Source organism: Delphinus delphis, chromosome 2, assembly GCF_949987515.2.
Source record: "Delphinus delphis chromosome 2, mDelDel1.2, whole genome shotgun sequence".
NCBI lineage: Eukaryota > Metazoa > Chordata > Mammalia > Artiodactyla > Delphinidae > Delphinus > Delphinus delphis.
This window is the reverse complement of record NC_082684.1, coordinates 28,112,891-28,131,293: the sequence shown is the minus strand read 5'-3', so window position 1 is coordinate 28,131,293 and position 18,403 is coordinate 28,112,891. Positions and strand designations below refer to the sequence as shown.

Genomic DNA, 18,403 nt, shown 5'->3' with positions numbered 1-18,403 from the left:
TCTAAACCTCAGACCCCCGCTGGGGGCGTCAGGCGGTTACATGTCTGTAAACAACCAGGGCTGCCGGCCTGGCTGTGTGAGCACAGAGGCTCCCGTTGCTGAGTGGCTCACACGGTGACTCATGGGGGGCCCGGGCTGACTGCTGGGTGGGGGTGGGGGTGGGGGAGCCGGGGCCTTAGATGGGAGAGAAGAAGGGATAGGCCTAGAGATGGGGGCTGGCGGTGGGGGACTCTCCTCTTCCGAGTCCAGTGAGGACAGGGGCTGATTCTCCAAAGTGCCTCGACGGAAGGTCAGTATGGCCGCAGGGCCCTCTGCCCGTCACCCAGGTAACGCCCTCTCCGTGGGAGGAATGCAGGTGGGAGGGTGCCCAGCCCCGTGGGGAAGCCCTCACCCTCCTCCCCGCCGGACTGTCCTGCCTGGTGGTTGCCATGGTAAAAAGCTACCTCAGGGGCTAGAAACACTATCTTTTTGGCCTGGAGCCCTGTGGCCTGTGAGGTGGGATCCACAGATGGCTAGTAGGGACCAGGCCCTCATCTGCCTGTCACAGCCAGCGTCGGGGTAGGGAGAGCACACTCCAGGCTTCCCTCAGGAAAGGGAAGGGTCGGCCTTCTCTAGGAAAACAGCTGCCGGGCTCCGGTGCTGACAGAGCCGTCTTCCACACCAAGGCTCTGTCCTGTCACCGCCCTGTCTGGAGCCTCGGTTTCCCACCAGTGTGTGCAGAGGGGCCCGTTCTGTGGACCCACCACGCAGATGTCTGGCCTGCCTCTTAGGTTTGGAGCAGACACAGTTCTCCTCCCCTCCTCTCCTCTGCGCTCCATCCTGAGGAGAGATGATGCGGTGAGGGGTAGAGAGCACGGAGTTTGGATCCAGATCTGGATTCAATTCCATTCCTGTCACTTACTGGTCAATTGTGAAATTCTGACTCACTTAACTTCCACGGCTTTGGACGCACCTGGCCCTCAGCTTCTTCATTGGCAAAATGAGGGTATGGAAATGGATTATTTGTAAATTTTCTTTCAGCCTGGAATTCCAAGATCACGTCACCCTCCTGCCTAGAACACTTCCGTGCCTCCCGCTGCTTCGCAAAGTCCTGACTCCCCGAGGATGGTGCCTGGGGCCCAGCCCACCTTCTGGCCTTAACCATAACTCCTCTGCTGCACCTACCTTACGCATCAGTCACACTGAACCACTGGAAAAGCCCTGGCTTTTACCCTGGATTTGGGGGAGGGGGCACCTCTGGGTCTTTGTTAGTGGGTTGCCTCCACCTAGAACACCTTCCCCAGCCATCTCCCTGCACTCAGGCTTGCCTATTCCTCAATGTCACTGACTTTGCAAAGCTGGCCCTGACTTTCTCCATGGGTAAATCAGCTCAGCTCGGATTTCTTTAGTAGCACTCCATCTGCCTTTGCTGAAGCTATGTGGCCTTCTTTCCTTCTGTTGTGATCACCTGTGCGTATCTGATTCCTTTGACGAGTTTTTCTAGGAGCAGGGACAATGTCTTAGCTATCTCCGTGTAATCCTAGCTAATCCAGGTGTTTCACTGGGTTGGGTTTCTGCCTAAGAACATTAGGGCCTTCAGCATTAGGGAAGTGTAGCAACATTCCCCAAACCCTTCCTTCGCTCCCCATGCTGTCTTAAATCATCAGAAGCTCCAAGCAGAGCACCAAGCTCTTTCTCTAGCTCTGGCCCTGGCATCTTTTATTTCTCTCTCAGAATCGTGCCTTCTCTCTCTTAGTTCTCAGGTAAACAACTTAGTCTTCCCAGCTAAGACCTCTCTCTTTATCCTTATTTCTTCCAGAATGGGATTTCTTTAGTAAGTGGGGACGCTGGAAAGACTTTCATGTGCTAACATATTTTGCCCCTTCACACATGTATCTGCTACAAAATGCCTGGTCCTAGTAGACTCAAAAAATGTTCATGAATGAATGAATGATCGGAGTAACGAGCCCACATGCATAATTAAGACCAAACTCTACTTCTCTCCATTCCAGGTGCTTCTTCCTAGACAAAGCCACCATAATTGGTTGTCTGGATTTGCTATAGCCTTCTAGGTGGTATTTGTACCTCTGGGCTTGTGCCCTTAGAGTCCATCCTCCGCATGGAAGGCAGAGTGATCTTTCAAAAATGTACGTAATGCCACTTCATTCCCCTGCTTGAAACCCTCCAGTGGTTTCCCTCTACATTACAACAAAATTCAAACTCCTTACCCTGCAAAGCCCTTCATGACCTGCCTACCTCTAACATCACATCTCCTGGCCCTTCCTTCCTTACTCATCACGCTCTAGCCACACTGGGATTCCTTCTAGGCCTTTGCATCAGCTGTGTTTTCTGTTCAAAGGGCTCTTGTCCTGTTTTGGAGTGATCTTCACATGACCATAACTTCACCATAAATGTCACCTCCACAGAGAGGCCTTCCGTGACCTCCTGGTCTAGAGAACCTTCCCCAAACACTATCTCATCACCTTTCCTTATTTTCCATTCAGCCCCTATTGCTGCATAGCAAACTGCCCCCAGACACTTTGTTTTTATTACATCTCATAATTCTATGGATTAGGAAATCAAACAGGGGACAGTGGGTACAGCTAATGTCTCTCTTCTCTATGGGGTCTGGGGCTTCAGCTGAGATGACTGTAATGCCTGGGAGCTGGAGCAACTGGAAGCTGGCTGCTACCCCTGCCTACATATCCATACGTATCTAAATTGCTAGCTTGGGCTTCCTTCCAACATGGTGACCTCACAATAGTTGGACTGCTTACATGGCAGCCCAGGGTTCCAAGAGACCAAGGCAGAAGCTGCCAGTGCTCTTTAAAGGACTTGGAACAATTATAAAGTCCCTTCTGCTATACTCTATTGATCAAAGCAGACCCAGGTCAACTCAAAGGAAGGGCCATCTCTAATATGCCAGAACCGTATTCTGGCAATAAGTCATTTTCTCGTTAATTTCTCTGTTTACATGTATAGATTGCTTATTGAGCAAACCCTGGGAGCACAAACAAACCAGTTTCTTTCTCTCATCATTGCTTGTAGATTAACTATGTTGATCCTCCTTTTCCTGTTTCTTAATAGCATCTTGGGCAGACCTTCTAATGTTCCTGTCACTTTAATTTATTAAAGGTCCAGCCCCATCTAGGCTGGTCCATCCAATTTAAGACTAAGCCCTTTCTCTCCCCTGGGCAGGGCCTGGACTTGGCTCAAGGGAGTGGGGAGAGGCGTAGTCTGCCCCTGTACTCCTCTCTATTTTCCTCGCCAAAGTCCCTTTCTCTTTTTTCACAGGGCCGGGAAGGAGAAATTAGGGGAAAGTTTCTCTTCGCTGTGGCCATTTCTTCTCCAGCTATGAATGTGCCTCGTATGACGGGCGTCTAGATGCCCACTCTCACGTGGGTGCACTGCACACTACAGGGCTACCCCACGCACTGCTCCCTACTGTGTGCCCTTTCCAGATCTATACCTGACACCTCCACTCAGCTACTGTCCCAACCCTAGGTCCACAGCCTCGAGCCTCTGGGGTTTCCTCATCTGCACGTATCCCTCTTGGGAGAACACGGGAAAGGAGGCTCGTGGCCATTCACCTTCCCCTATGTCCCCCTGGAAACTCCCGCTGGAGGTGCTGAGGTGTCCCCTCTCCCCATCCTCTGTTACTCACTATTCAGTTCTCCATTCCTCCAACTCCCAGCCAGCTAGCACATGGGCTAATCTGAATGACAAATCCAGCTCCAGGGAGACGAGAAGGGGCCAGCAACCCAGGTCTCTGGTGACCTCCCCTCCTTCTCTCTCCTTTCCCCCTCCCTGGTCCTCCGCTTATGGAGACTGAGGAAGGGGATGCTGGGTGATGTTTGAGCCTAGCAGGATTACTTCAGCCATCTCTTAATAAATCCTGTAGGCAGATGTGTCCAGCCCCAAATTGCTTCTTCTTTGTTTTAGAGTGTGGGATACTCAAGACCCCTTTTTCCTAAGTTATGGTCCAGTCTCCAATTTGAAAAAGAATAAAGTCCACCCAACATCCTTATTGGACCACGATTATGGTCTGTCTCTCCGCTAAATACAAGATCCATGAGAGCAGGTCCTGGGAGTTTTATTTCCCACTGAGTCCTTGGTGCCTAGGACAGTGTCAGGTACACAGGTGGGGCTCCACAAATATATAAAGAGCAAAGGAAAAGGGCCCTCTAGGTCCTAAATGATTTGAAAGGACGGTCAGTGTAGTCAGGTGGACAGTCAGCTCCTTTCCTACTGACTCCTGCTGTGAGGCTCTGGCCCGGATGCAGACTTTTGCTTCTGGCCTCTGGATGCTCCCCTGGTCTCTGTCTAGTTCTCTACAGAGGTGGCTGGTCTGGGTGGGGAGGCAGACCTCCATGTGGGTGACTTGTGAATCTGAGAGCCTTGGAGATGCTGCAAGGGCTGCGGTAGGGTCCCTGGGGCCACATCAGAGCCTAAGGGGGAGGGGTGCTCTTCTCAGTTCTCAGTCTGTCAGAGGCAACGGCTCAGAATGCGTACAGCCCAAGAGTGGAGAAGCTGGAGAGAAAGTGCGTTTCTTCTGCAAAGCGTGTCCCCCGGGGCTGGCCCACCCCTACTCTGTGATCACCAGCCAGAAGCACATTCTGACCAGACTGTCCTCCAGGGGGGCCCAGGCCTCGGTGAACAGACCACCAAGGGCCTCAGCAGGGCCTCCCCACTCCACCTACCTCACTGGAGCGTCCGTGGCTTCCTTCCAAAGCCTGGGGCGGGCCCCTGCCCCCGGGCCTTGTGGCTTTGTCTGAGCAGCCTGCAATTAGAGAGAACAGGGAGCTCCCCTTCCCAAAACACAACAGGAAAACAAACACATCTTGTGGGTCAAAGGCAGAAGGGAATCAGAGAGTAAGTGTATGGGATTGAAAAAAGAAAAAACATTTTTTTCTCATTTCATGCCAAGGTGTTCAGGAGGAAGACAGAGGAAGACAGGAGGTCAAAGGAGGAAGAGATCAGGCAGCATCTGCCAATCCCTGCGTTCAGCAGCCAGCGTGGGTTGGAGGTGGTGCAGTTCAGTCCCCCAGGGCCACAATCTGTGGCACCTGGGAGCCCCCATTCACTCAGGGTCCAGAGGGTAGGGCACTGGGCTGGGTATAGGGTGGCCCTGGCGGGGAGAGGAAGGGGACTGTGCTCTTGAATTTGAGGGTGATCGGGGTGGCTGGGGTCAGGGCCTCCCAAGTTTGGGGCCAAGCCTCCATCCTGGGAACCCCTCATTATGGGAGGAGTGGGCCTCAGGGTCGTGCTTAAAGCACCTGGGAGAAGATGCCCCAGGGAGCTGCAGCAACAGGCTCGAGCTACCCCCGGGGAGCCCTGGAGCCCACGGTCCCTTTTACTTCTGTCCTGCTTCCATGTCCTGCTATTGCCCGCTGCTCTGGCCGACACACTCCCCTGGAAAGCTGTTTCCAGACTAAAATACTTTATTCAAGAGAATCTGGCTTGGTGGTCAAACAGCCACGCGGGGGCAGCTCGCTCCATGTCCAGCCTGGGGCCACTCTTTGCCTGTGTCCCTGGGAGGGGCAGGATGGTGACGCCTTAGCCGTAAAGAACAATGTCCCAGCACAAGCAGTGGCAAGATGTGAGGCCAGACCTAGGGGACAAGGAGTGGCCAAGGCCCCCAGGCAACCACTGTTCTCCACAGCTGAATGTTCTGATTTCCAGGGGTAGAGCTGCTGCCAGGAAGAGGGTGCAGAGCTGCTGCCTGCTCACTCTCCCAGCAGGGCCAGTGGGAGCAGGCTTCTCCACTCCCACCCCGGCCAGGAGCTCCCCCAGCAAGGGCTGCTGGTCCATGCGGAGCCCAAGGCCGGGGGGCAGGCGGTGGGTCTCCAGTCCTTCCCTCTCCAGCCCCCTGGTGACCCCTGGAGCCTCTGGGGCCTGGCCTGCCCCTCACAAAGCCACACGTCTTGCTTCTTCCCAAGCTGAAGCCACATGGGTCTGTCTTCTGTCTTTCTCTCACGTTCTGTTTAAGGCACTGAATTCCTGAGGGTCCTGTCCCTCCCTGCCCCTCCTCTTGGAGGGAGTGAGTCATTCAGCAGGGATACAATTGGCTAATAAATAGAGGGCAGGTGCCAGCAGGGAGGTAATAAATACACGAGCTGGGTGTGGGGTCTCTCTCCTCCGAGGGGCTGGTTACCTCCGGGGAACAGTATCGCCGCACCTGCCAGAGATCAAACACAGAAAGGGGGTATCAGCCCAGTGTGGAGGGTGGGGTCCCTCCTATGGGAGGGGGGACAAGCCCAGAGGGGAAGCTTGGACAGGGAGCATGGGAAGCCTGGATCTCTGCTTGCACGAGGCCAAGAAGCATCTAGGAGCTACCCCTCACCAAGCACGCACCCAGGTGCCCAGCCCCGCGCTAAGCACTCTCTCGTTTACCCTTAAAAATATCCCATGAGGAAGGCACTATCATCCTTTTGCAGATGAGGAAACTGAGGCTCAGAGAGGTTAAGAAACTTGCCCAAGGTCACACAGCTAGTCAGAGACGAAGTCTACTTTGAACGCAATTTGGCTCCATGCACCAATGCCTTTGCTTACTCTGGGACAGCAGTCTTCAAACGAGGATATGGGAACCCCTAGGTGTACGTGAAGGTTTTCCAAGGTGTATGTACTGATGGTTTTAAAGAAATTCGTTTTCAGCCTTCCCATGTACTCTGCCTGAAAACTGTCTGTGTGAGAGGTCCGCTTCCCCCATCTTCTCCACCTGAGGTCTGCTTCCCACCATCTTGTTCCCAGTTGCCCTTCTCCCTTAGGAAGGAAGGAAGCATCTTGTCCATTCTAAATCCTGTTACAGTACTTTTCCCCAAGGTAAGAAGGATTCGAGGGGACACTGAATAAAATAACCATCTGAGACATTGTTGTAGGCGTTGAGAAAGGAAATATGGTGACTGACTGGGTAAGCAAGCATTTTGCAAGTGGGGTGGTTTCCAAGTCTGCTTTCAACAAAATTGAAGAACAGCTTAACCGAATTGTCAGTTAATCTGTCATGAGAAGTAATTTTTGTAGCAGATCACCTTGAGGTTTTTGGCAAACAACTTGGAAGGAGTTCAAGTGATTGAGTGACTTCCAGTCCCATTTACCTGTTTATGTGAACATGGTTTTTCAGTCTTTTCATCTATAAAAAACGATGCACAGGAATGGGATTACTATTGAATCCTGCCTCAGTCTGGCAGGAGGTAACATTCGTTACTGAGTTCATTAACTAATTGAAAAGAAGTAGCTGCAGCCATCTCATTGAGGTGCATTCCCAATAGATGGGTTGTACTTCTGCGTTTAGCATCTAGTAAAATATGATGTATTTGTGCTGTTTTGATCAGTTGCTACTGATAATAATTATTGTGATAATTCATTCCAAGAGAAAATTGAATTTCGAGTTTTCTGCTCACAGAAAATTTAAAATAATTCAAACCATTGTTGTGGCAGATAAATATGACAAGGTGATAAATAAAAGACATTTGAATATTAAAAAAATACTACATTAGGCTGAAATTCTGTGGGGAAAGTAAAGTGGAAAGACAAGTTCAAGGAAAAAAGAAGCAATGGAAATATTCAACTATCAAAGGAGAGCGTTCACGTATTTTTTTTGTTGCTGTTGTTCAGTTTTTTTAAGAGTGGATGATGGTATTAAATTAGGATGGCTTATTCCACAGGATACATTTGGAGAGTGATATAATGGCTTTATATTAAAATATTAATATTCATGATCGGCCACAAGTTACATCCTTTGCAACTATTTACAATTTTGATGAAAAAGTTCAATGTCAACTTAAAAGTGAACAAGGGAGCACATGAGTTTTTGAATTTCTTTCAAGAGATTCCCGAATGAAACATTTGAAGACTGCTGCCCTAGCAGATAGAGGACAGGCCGCTTTCCATCTGGGGCTGCCCAGCTGGGGAGCCCCGCAGTGACTACACTGCCAGCTCCTCCCCCAGTCGCTGCTTGGGCCCAGGGGAGAAATTAGTGCCATGTGCCTGCAGAGGACCCACCCAGAATCCTCCCCAGCATCCCTATCTTCACAGAGTGGGGTGGAGGTCTCCGCTCGTGCAGGGTTGGGCTCATGGGGTAGGACTTGGCCAGCCCCAGTCCCATGGCATGAAATGATTTCCTGAGTCCTGTTGGTGGAAGGAGACAGGCCCTGAAGGAGAACCGTGGTGTGACTGAGTTACTGTGCATGATGAAATCCTTTATTTTTACTCTTTACTCTCACAGATTTGGGTTTTCCCTTCTCTAATCCTGCTCTCCCAACACTCAGGCTTGGACTCCAGCCTAGTCCTCCGGATGTGAAGCCAAATGGGCAGGTAACATGGAGAGGGAAAGGGAAGCGAGTGGACCCCAAGGCTCCCTGGGAGGGTGGAAGAAATATTGGTCTGGGAGCCGGTGAGGGGCTACACCTTCCCCAGGGCCACCAGGAGGTAGCCCTGGCTGAGTGTTTGGATGTTTTAGCAGTAGAATGTAAGCCCTGTAAGAGCAGGAAGCTTGTTGGTTTGCCCACTGACGTACCTGGCACACAGTAAGTGCTTAGTAAACGTAGACCGACTGAATGCTTGGTGGACCCCCTGACCCCTCATTCTACACACAGAGAAAAACTTGGCTCAGAGAGGTGACGTGACCTGCTCAAGGCCACACAGAAACTTAGAGCTAAGCCAGGACAAGAAGCAAGGCTTCCTGGTTCCTGTCCTGGTTCACTTGAGGCTTCCTAGGCCCTAGAATCTCTAGGTTGTGGCCCCCGACCACTGGCTTTGTCCCTCCCCAACCACTGACCCTGCTGGCAGGGTTGGGCTCCCCTCTGGCCCAGCCTCCTTGCCATCCCTGGGCCCCCCGCGCACTCACAGGTGGCAGTCTGTGTGTCTCTGCTTCTCTCTCTTCCTCTTCCCCCTGCCCTTGGGTCTCCTCCTGTAATAAGCCAAAAGCGTCAGGACAGAGTGGCTGGGGACCCCCATGCTAGGACAGGGGCTGGCAGGCCTGAGAACAGCCCGGTGCCCCAGCCAGGCTGCTTACCTTTCTGGCTTCATCTTCTCCCGCAGAGGCCTGGGAAAACAGAGAGGAGCAGGGGAGAATCAGGAAAGCAGTAAGCGGGGGCTCCCTGCCCCGCTAAGCCCCCTCGGACATCACCGGCGCTGGTCCTGTAGTTGGCACTGAAGCCACTAGGGGGTAGCATGGAGCTAGTTAGGGAGAGATGCCCAGAGGCCTTGGGGCTTCCGCTCCCACTCTAGCCTCTGGTGACCCCACCAAGAGAGGTGTGAATGCCCTCTTGGGGGTCCTCTCCACACCCTCTGCTCTCCTCTGCCTCTTGGCATCAAATCTGGGGAATGAGTCTGCTCTCTGCTGCCTTTCTCTGTTCACTTCCTTCCCTCGCATCTGCCCTTCCTTCCTGGGTGCCCTCTGGGAGTTTCCTCGCTGACAGTGAATGAGGCGCAAGGCCACCTGTCAGGTGGACATCGCGCCACCCCCCACCCTGAGGATGTGTGACGGTGCAGGCAACATCAGGGGGCCAGGGTGAAGGGTGGGGTGAGGGGAGCTGATTGAACGCCCCACAGTCACCAGGCTCGTCCTGGCTCTGCCTCCGGGCGCTGTGGCTGTTGACCCAGAAGAGAGAAGAAAGGTGGCCCTGTTGCCCAGCCCTCTGGAAGGGGACAGGGCCTCAGTCTCCCCTGGGAGCCAGAGTGGGGGCATGGGGCAGCGCAGCGACAGCAAGCTTTGAGGTCAGGGAAGACTCCCTAGGCTGGCCATCTCCCTTGGGAGCCAGGGCAGGGTACCAGCGCCTCCTGGGACTGCCTGGTCGTGTCTCTGCCATCTGGGACCAGTCAGAGACACTCTTGGACCCTCAGTCTTCTCATCTGTCTGCCCCAACAGAGAGGCTGTGAGGGCAAAGGTGATGTGGAAGGTGAAAGGTCACTGTCAAGCACTGTGCCCGGGAGGGTTTGTTACTGAACTGTTGTTATATGGCCAAGCCCTGGCAAGGGGGGACAGGAGGAAACAGATTGGGGCAGGGCCTCTAACAGTGGTACAGATCCAAAAGGGGTGGCCAGAGCCCAGGACAGTAGGCAGGACCAAGCCCAGGGCAGTACCGGGGCTCCTGGAGAGTGTGGTAACGGCCACGAGAGGTAGCAAGAAAAAGGGCAAGCTTAGGGGTTAGACAGGCTGGGGTCCACTCACTAGCTGTGGCAAATCATGTAACCATAGCAAGCCTCAGTTTCTTCATCCGTAAAATGGGACAACAATGGTACCTATCTCCTAGGGTTGTTAGGCGAGCTGGGACTTGGTCTCTCTTGCTCACCACTGTATCCCAAGGAGCTGGAACAGTGCCTAGCATACAGTCGGTGCTCAATGGATGTTTATTGAATAAATGAGAAAACACAGTCAGGTGCCTAATGCGTGGCGAGGCACAGAGGAGATGCACCATAAATGGTGGTCCTCCCCCTCCTCCTGCCCCAGGATAGGGCTCAGGACCTCTTGTCTGGTGTCTCCATCCATGGCCCAGGGATACCAGGAGAGCACCTGAGCCCATTTCTCTCTTCCCTGTGCCTGGTTGGCAGTGCCAGGCCTGCTGCTCCTGGTAACTAATGCTCAGAGTACCCTGGGCACCAGCAGCAAGATGTGCTGGTGACAGGCTCTCCCGGGTGGGGGAGCGACTTTAAAGAAAGCTCCTTCCCTCTGCCCCTTCCCTCCCACCAGGGCTTGTCCGTCTCTGCGCGCCTCAGCCAGTTGACCCCTCCCGTGGGCACCAGCCTGGCCTAGAACTAAGTCCAGTCACTTCTTCCAGGGCCGTGGCAGCTGCCTCCCAGCTTGAGGAGGGAGATGGCGTGCCCTGAGCCTGGCAAGTTTGGGAGGGACCCTGGCTCCCTCCATCCCTGTGGTTTCTCAGCAGCTGTGGTCCAGCTGCTGGGGCCAGCTCCCTGGGCAAAACCGGCTGATGGGGAGACACAAGCAGCTGCCACTGGTCGCCGATTTCCCTGGTCTCCCTCAACTAGGAAGCAGGGACGGGCAGCCCCTGGCTGAAGCTGCCAGGCTCGTGGGGGCTGTCCCTGCCACACCCGAGGACCCACCTGCACTCGCAGCGCACATGCTGAGAGAACGTCAGCTCCACGTAGGAGGGCCGGTCCCCAGAGCGGATCTTCAGGAGCTGAGGGGAGAGGAAGGTTGGGTGACTGGATTGGGGGCGGCCTGGGGTTTCCAATACTCCCTCCAGCCTCCCCTTGCATGAGGACCAGGCTCCCTATTTCCCACCAGCCTTTGGACTACACACCCTCATTTCGCTTTGAGTGTGGGGCAAATAGCCCTCCCGCCTGCATGTGGAGCTGAGGGAGGCCCCTGTCCCTCCCGTCCCAGGGCCACCAGCATAGCAATAGTGTAGGAAGGGGGCCCCTGCTCTGGAGGCAGCGAGACCTATGTTCAAAGCTTGGCTCTTCCACCTGCTGAGCAAGTGAAATAACATCTCTGAACCTCAGGTTCCTCATCTGTGAAATGGGAATATCACTTAGCTCCAAGGATCGAATGTTGAGGTAACATTTCTGAAGCACCTAGCATAGCGCTTGGCATTATTCAACTAATGCTCAAAAAACCACTGTAGGTGTGAGTGTGTAAGAAAGCTCAGGGCGTGAAATGCCAAATGTCCCTGGTATAAACAGGGACATCTTGAATCCGAACAGATTTCTTTTCCAACCTCAACCAGATATCCTAGGTCCTGGGCCAGGGCTAAGCCAGAGGCTGAGAAAGCTGGTAAGGGAGGAGGTGAGGGGGCTCAAAGCTGGGGCAGGGGTTCAGGAAGGAGGGGCACTGTGGTAAGAGGATAGGCCTGGGCGTAAGTCCCAGTCCTGTGACCCTGGCCTGCCCTCCTTCCCTCCCGGGCCCCCTCGGGGGCAGGTTCTGTGGCCCTCTGAGCAGCATGTGGACAGAGGGGCAGGCCCGGACACGAGGAGGAGAGCCCGCTTACCTGCATGGTGACATTGACCGTCTCCACTGGAACACAGTGCAGGTTCTCATCGCCACAGCAGCCCGTGCAGCGCAGCAGGGAGACGCAGGACGGGCTGAACATGTGCTCAACCTCGCCGGGGTACTCAGACACGATGTCCACCAGCCTCTCCAGGGCCCGGCAGTAGCTACGGCCCCACACTTCCTGGAAGGGCACCACTGCGAGGAGGCACAGACAGCTGCGTCAGGCCAGGAGGGGCCTGCTCCTTGAAGCCTAGGCCCTGCGGGTCCTCCCAGGTTCGGCCCACACCCCCTCCTCCAGGAAGCCCCCTGCCTATGTGAGCTCCCCCGGCTCTGAACTCCTGATGTGATCCCTCTGGGATGACAGCTGGACCTCCAACCCGTCTGCCGGATGGAAATCCCAGTGGAACGGAATTTCTCAGTGTCTTGAGCTCTCAGCTCTATTCTCAAGTCAGGGGCCGCATCTGCCTCGGTGCCTTGAAGCTTCGAGGAGCGTGCTCTGGCAGCTCCCCAGGCCCTCTGGATCTTTCTTAGCCCTGACCTGGTGCTTCCTCAGTCTTGGGGAATTGGCAGAAAACAGTCAGTTCTGCAAGACTGGCTTGCAGAGTCCCACAGGGAGGGTTAGCCTTCCCCTTAGTCCTTGTTTCCTGCCCACACTGGGCCAGCTCCTCTGCCTGGTGGCCAAGACTGCAGTCAGCAACATGCCCCATTCCCGTGCTCCATTTCGGTCAGGCCACCCTCGTGAGAGCTCGGGGCCACATCATCCTAATTCCCACTTGAGGTCCATGCTCCTTGCCCCCTTCTCGTTTCTAACCAAATAAAGCCCACTTCCCACTTCCCCAGGCCCGCCTCCCTTCCTCCTCTCCGAAGCCTTCTCCTACTTGTCCAGCGTGAACAGATGTTCCTTTTTTGAGCATAACTCAGCCCCAAGGGCTTGCCTTATCTCCGTCACTGGTGGCTCTTATCTTTTTTACAAGCAAGTTGAGGCTCCTTGAAGACACGGACCCAAGCACCCAGTAAACACAGGCTAAGTAATTACTGATGGATTAGATGAGAATTCACTGAAGGTTATCAGGGACATCCCTGACCCCCACGATGTCCTGGTGGTCTTGACCAGGAACTTCTGCGGGCTGATCTGGAGTCTCTCAAAAGACGTTGCTCCTTCAGGGGAGGGCCTGGGGCCTGGTCCCAAACAGAGGCTCACAGGAAGTGAGTAGCCAGAGCCAGGAGACCTGGCTTCTAGTCCTGGCCCTACACTGGCTGTGTGACCTTGGGGCGGTCACTTCACCTTTCTGGGTATATCAGTTTCCTCAGCTGAGGAAAAAGAAGAAGGTTGGGAATAGATGGTTGCTAAGGGCTCTCCCAGATCTGACAGGCAGTCTGTGATTCTGTGCACACAACCCAGCCCAGCTGTGAGACCGTGAGCAGAGACACATCTCCAGTCCTGGGTCATCCTGCTCTGTACCTGGTGGTCATCCTCAGCTGGTGGGGGAGGACAGGGAAGCTGGGCCACCTGGGGACGCTGCAGCCTCTGCCCTAGGGCAATGGCCTCTCCTAGCAGCCCCTCACTACCTTCCATGTCCCTTCCTAGGAGGCAGAAGGGGCTGAAGTCCATTCTACTGAGCCTATGAGGACGTGAGTCTCAGGGTAATCTCAGAGGAAAAATAAACTTCAGCCCTAGCAGAGGCCCTCGGGAAAGGCTGCAAGCCGGTGGAAAATACCCAAGAGGCAGTGTGTCCACGTGGAGCTGGCTGAAGCGGCCACAGAGCAATAAACTGTGCTTATCTGAGCGTCTGCTGCTCCATTCTGCCCTGTCTGCTTAGGGGGCACTAGGGCTGGGCCCAGGGATGGGAGGGAGACCAGAGACCTCCCTGATCCTGCCTCTCCAGGCCACTGGGTCACTCTCCCTGGACCCAAGTGGGAAACAAGGCCCTCTCCTCCAGGTCATTCCAAAGCCCCAGGGAAGCCAGCCTTTGCAGGGAGAGGTCAGAGGAGCACCTCCCTATTGTAACTCTATGAGTGCGTGTTTAGTCTAAAACCTTCATAAGCACTACACAACTCTGAACATTTAATCTCTGCCTCGGAAAACATAAATAACAGCAGAGGGATAGCCAGCTGCCAAAGTGCCACAGAAGGTTCAGGGTCCTGCCCCGGGACCAGCCATCAGGGAGGGGGAGAGCAGCAGAGAAGGGGCACCCCGTCCCCCTACCATCCCGCAAGCAAACTCCACCCAGCTGGGCCATGGGGCCACCGCCAGGTTAAGCAGAGCCGCAGGGCCTAGGAGGCAGAAGGGATTTCCTTTCCCCTCACCCACCATGCAGACTGCGGCAACAGGACCCAGGCTCCGGGGCCCTGAAGCCCACTGCTTTCTGGGCCTCATGGCCGGATGGTGTTGGGAGAGGGCTGAGAAGGAGGTGGGCTGAGCCTGGTTTACCTGGCAGACACCAGGAAAGGGGGCAGCTCATTCCTGGGGCTGCTGTCTGGGTGTGTGGGAGAAACAGAGGGGGCTGGGCGAGGGGCTGGCTGAGGGAGTGCTGTGACCGCTCCCAGCTGTGGGCTGAGCCCCTCGGCAAAGAGCTCTGCTCAGCTGCTCCTGAGGGCAGCCCCAGACCTGCTCAGAGGCCGGGGTGCGGGGAGAGGAACAGGAGGCTGTGGCCGAGGCAGGCGCCTGGCTGCTCCCGGGGCCAAAAAGTGGGCTCTCGGCTCTCTTGCCAGCCCCTGGGTGAGCCTCCCGTCTGGCTCCAGCTGCCTACCACCCAGGACAGAGGAGACCCCAGATGGGAAGTGTTTCATCCTGAGAGCAAGCTCCTGGGGGGGGGGGGCACTGGGAGGGTGGGGGGACCGGGCTGGGCAGAGCCACTGGCCACCAGCCCGAGCCCAGCAGGTATCCTCTTGGTGGTCACTGGTGGGGCACACACCCAGCCGCGGCAGGGGACACCCTGCTCAATGCCTGCTCAGCTGTGAGCCGTGGGGAGGCTCGGTGCCACGCGCTCCAGCTCTGTCACATGCACTGAAGAGTGTCCAAGGCTTTAGGTGACCCCAAGGGCCTCTGTGAGCCTCAGAGCCTTCATCCATAAAACGTGGAGAATACGAGTGCCTTCCTAGTTCACAGCCTGTGGCACAGAGTTATAGTAAATGCCTGATAATATTACCATGAGTAGTAATAGTAAAAAATCAACGTCTGCGGCTGCAAAGCACAGACCATTCTGTCTCTTGTCTGGTGTTAGGAGGGGATGGCATTTTCAGGATTTTGATAACTGGGGTCCAAAGCTCTTTCCCTGGTCATGATACAGGCTCCCTAATTGATCAGGATGACAGGTGAGCTGTCCTAATGGATCGACACTTCCCGGGTCCCTCCTCACTCGGGTCCCTGGGAGAAATATACTCCTGTGTCTCCTCCATGGAGTCAGAGAATCCTACAATCTGAGAAAAAGAACCTTAGATATCATGTAGTTTAATGCTCCCATTTTATAGATGATGAAACTGAGGCTCAGACTTCCTTGATAGCTGTTATCTGAAATATACTAAAAGCATCAAAAAGGCCATGGGGTGGAGGTAGGTGATGGGTCTCTCTCCAAATCCCAGAGAGCATAATATTGTGCCAATCCCAGAGGGCAAGCAGGGGGAGGGAGAGGATATCAATGAAATCAACGTCTGCTACCACCCCCACCTTCTCAGTGCCCAAGGGGCCTGGGACTCAGCCGTCAGAGCATGGTCAGGCCCAGGAGAGGCTGGCTACAGGCACTAGAGGGAGGGTGTTCCCAGCTCACAGAGGTCACCACGCGTGTGCATGTGCATGTCCTTACATGCTCCCTTTCTTCCGTGGAAAGTGGTGTGTGGCCTGGCTGCACGTCTTGGAGAGGCAGGGAGGGAGGGGCAAGGCAGGGGGCCTGGCATGGGCCTCCTGCCTTCCGCACGTATGTCTCTTTGGCAAATTGTCTCACCCTTTGAAGATTCCCTCTTGATACAACCCTGGGTGGGGAGTGCCGGGGCCAGGGAAGGCACAACTCATTCTGTCTGTTTGTAATCAATGGAAAGGCCTCATCAGGTCCCTGAAGCTCCTCCAGGGCTGGCTACTGGGAAGGTCCTCTTGCCCCTCCCTGGTCCTCTTGACTGCTGGACCACTGCATCCAGCTCACAGACCCCCAGCCTGGCCCTTGGCACTCATTGCCTGCACTGCCCTCCAAGACCCCATCTGCCCCCCTTACATCATGCTGGGAAGGGGCTCTGATGAACCCCAACCTGACGAATCCTGGGTAAACGGGCCCCAGCCCTGCTCTCTGTGTGCCGGGTGACCCTGGCCCAGGAAGACACCTCTCTAGGCCTCTGGGTCACAATGGGGGGATCTCTCAGGCCCTGACAACTCTGTCGGCCAGGGCGTCAGCCAGTTTGCAGACTCTCCCCAGCTCAGTATCAGCCTGCACCCACCCTTCCCAACCCTTCCCATCCTCTGCAGAGGCCCAGGAGGTGAGGACTTGGCGAGCTGTGCACCAGCCCCTCCAGCCCCGCCCCCGCCCCCTGGGCCCAGGCAGCTTACCTTCCACCTCTGATGAGCCGTTCGCAGCAGACAAGGCCCACTGCTGTGGACAGAAAGGTGCAGAGATGAGGGGGACCACCTTGGGCCTCTGCGCTCTGGGGCCCAGTGTGTCGGTAAGATCATAGAGGCCCCTCTGACTCTGAGCTCCTTCCCACCCGCTGCACACACTCTGCCCTGTCTCACGGCTGGCTCCTTCCAGGTTCAACGAGAAAAACTCAAGGGACCCTGGGTGGGTCCCGTGGATCCCACCCCGTCTCTGGCCTCAGTTTCCTCATTTAGAAAGGGTGGGAGGCTGGAAGCTTTTGGAGACCCTTTGCCTGCTCTGTCCCAAAGATCTGGCGATCCTTTGGGGTCTCCCTTCTACCCAGCCCCCAGGCAGCCCTGCTGGGCCCTGTGCAGCTCGCCTTGGCTGGGTGCCAGAGCCCAGGGGGAGGCGATCAGCTGGTGAGAGCCGAGGAGCTGGAGCGGGTGGCGCCAGGAGCCGGTGCTGCCGGTAAAGTGACACCTCTGACCAGCCCTGCAGCAGGCAAGCGGGCGGCGGGTGGCGGGTGGTATGGCCCTTCCGCCCCGTGGAACTGCCCAGCCCACCCACTTCTGGGCTGGGGCTCGGGACTCCCAGGGCAGTGGGACAGCGCAGTGGGAAGGGAGCTCATTGGCTTTGTCAGGATTTCGCTGCCCAAGCTGGCTCACAGCCAGACTCACCCAGCTCCTGGGAAAAGGGCCCTGCTCACTTCCCCAGGCCCTGCACTCAGGACCTCCAGCTGCCCATCCGGGAGAGAGGGCACAGTGGGACCCTTGTCTTGCCCCCAGCCCACCCAGGAGCCCTGGGCTCAGCCTGGAGCCTTGGTGGGGGCAGGGCCCAGCCTCCCCACCAGTAGTCTTTTCAGCCGGCTTTCCCTCCACCAGGCCAGGTCAGAGGTCCTGGGGGCGCCTGCCTGGTCACAGGGCCTCGACCCTGACCACAAGGCCAGGGACCCGCCTGGGATTAGTGGAGAGATGCTTTTAGCAAAGCCACCAGGGCTCCAGGGGCCAGACAGGAAACCTCCCTCCCTTCCCTGTGGCTTCCCTGCCCCCGCCAAGACAGACCCCGGAGCTGAGGTCTGGGACAGCCCAGCCTGCGGACTCCTCCCAGACGACGTGGTCCAGCCTGGCTCGTGGGAAGTGTGTGGACATCCTTGGAGGTGCTGCTCCCGGGAGTGGGTCTGTGAGTTCAGAGCCCCCTGTTCCCAGTGCTGGGGGTGGGAAGATTAGGGAAGCCAGGCTGGGGCGTGGGGGTCTTACCTGGGGGGGCACAGCAGGCAGGGCCAGCCCAGCCAGGAGCTGCAGGAAGCAAGTGAACAGCCTCATGGCAGGCATCTTCTCAGACGTACCAAGCCAGGGGGCTCCAAGGGAAAACCACCATGCTCGTACCCCGGGGGAGCCCCTGGCACAGGAGGACAGGAGCTGAATGGGGGGCTGGGTGCCCCCCCTCACTGCTGCCCCGAGGTCCCTGTCGGTGGCCCGAGCATCCTCTAGAAGCCCTGGGGATTCTGGAGCCCGCAGGTAAGGCTGCGGCTGGGGCACCTGGTGCGGAGGGCCCGGCAGGGCCGGTCGGTGTGGGGCAGGCGGGTCCCTGAGGAGGGTCCGTCGGGCGCCCGGCGCGACCCCAGGTCCTCTCGTGGCTGGCGAGTGAATATGCAGCTTCTTCCTCAGACAGCAGCTCCCTTCTGGGACTGAAGCTTGTCGGCCGCTGGGTTTCAGGGCCCGCGAGTGGGGGCGGGGCTGCACGCCCGCCCCGCCCACCGCCGACGAGGCTCCAGACCCGAGTCCTAGGGAGCGGCCGGGCGCCGAGCGGGGCCAGAGGCCGGGCGGGCGGCGCGGACCTGAGCGAGCTCGGGCGGCAGTGCGTGGAAGGGGCCCTCCAGACGCGGGCTTCACCGCCCGGCGGAGCCCAGCCCGCA

At 56.3% G+C, this 18,403-nt stretch overlaps 1 protein-coding gene across 3 annotated transcripts; it reads right to left on the bottom strand.

Moving 5' to 3' along the window:
- Positions 1-4,400: 4,400 nt before the first annotated feature.
- Positions 4,401-18,178, bottom strand: PGF (placental growth factor). Of its 3 annotated transcripts, XM_060003381.1 has the most exons (8): positions 17,745-18,178; positions 16,464-16,506; positions 11,928-12,124; positions 11,041-11,117; positions 8,993-9,022; positions 6,134-6,157; positions 4,680-4,759; positions 4,401-4,427 (listed from the first exon to the last, which is right to left on the bottom strand). In XM_060003381.1, exons 1-7 carry the CDS (start codon positions 17,817-17,819, stop codon positions 4,681-4,683), a joined length of 525 nt encoding a protein of 174 aa, XP_059859364.1. In that variant the 5' UTR covers positions 17,820-18,178; the 3' UTR covers positions 4,401-4,427; position 4,680. The 3 variants fall into 3 exon arrangements, with proteins under 3 accessions (XP_059859364.1, XP_059859365.1, XP_059859367.1); XM_060003382.1 differs by lacking the exons at positions 4,401-4,427; positions 4,680-4,759 and adding an exon at positions 8,825-8,887 and having other exon boundaries at positions 5,192-6,157; XM_060003384.1 differs by lacking the exons at positions 4,401-4,427; positions 4,680-4,759 and having other exon boundaries at positions 5,192-6,157.
- Between the last annotated feature and the right edge of the window lie 225 nt (positions 18,179-18,403).

Bases quoted from the DNA above. Each gene is read 5' to 3' on its own strand.
- PGF (XM_060003381.1), bottom strand. From the start codon at position 17,819: ATGCCTGCCATGAGGCTGTTCACTTGCTTCCTGCAGCTCCTGGCTGGG. The intron at 12,125-16,463 runs GTAAGCTGCCTG...GCCTCCTCGCAG, and splicing joins CGGCTCATCAGAGGTGGAAG to TGGTGCCCTTCCAGGAAGTG. The intron at 4,760-6,133 runs GTAACCAGCCCC...CTCTAATTGCAG, and splicing joins GGCGATACTGTTCCCCGGAG to GCTGCTCAGACAAAGCCACA.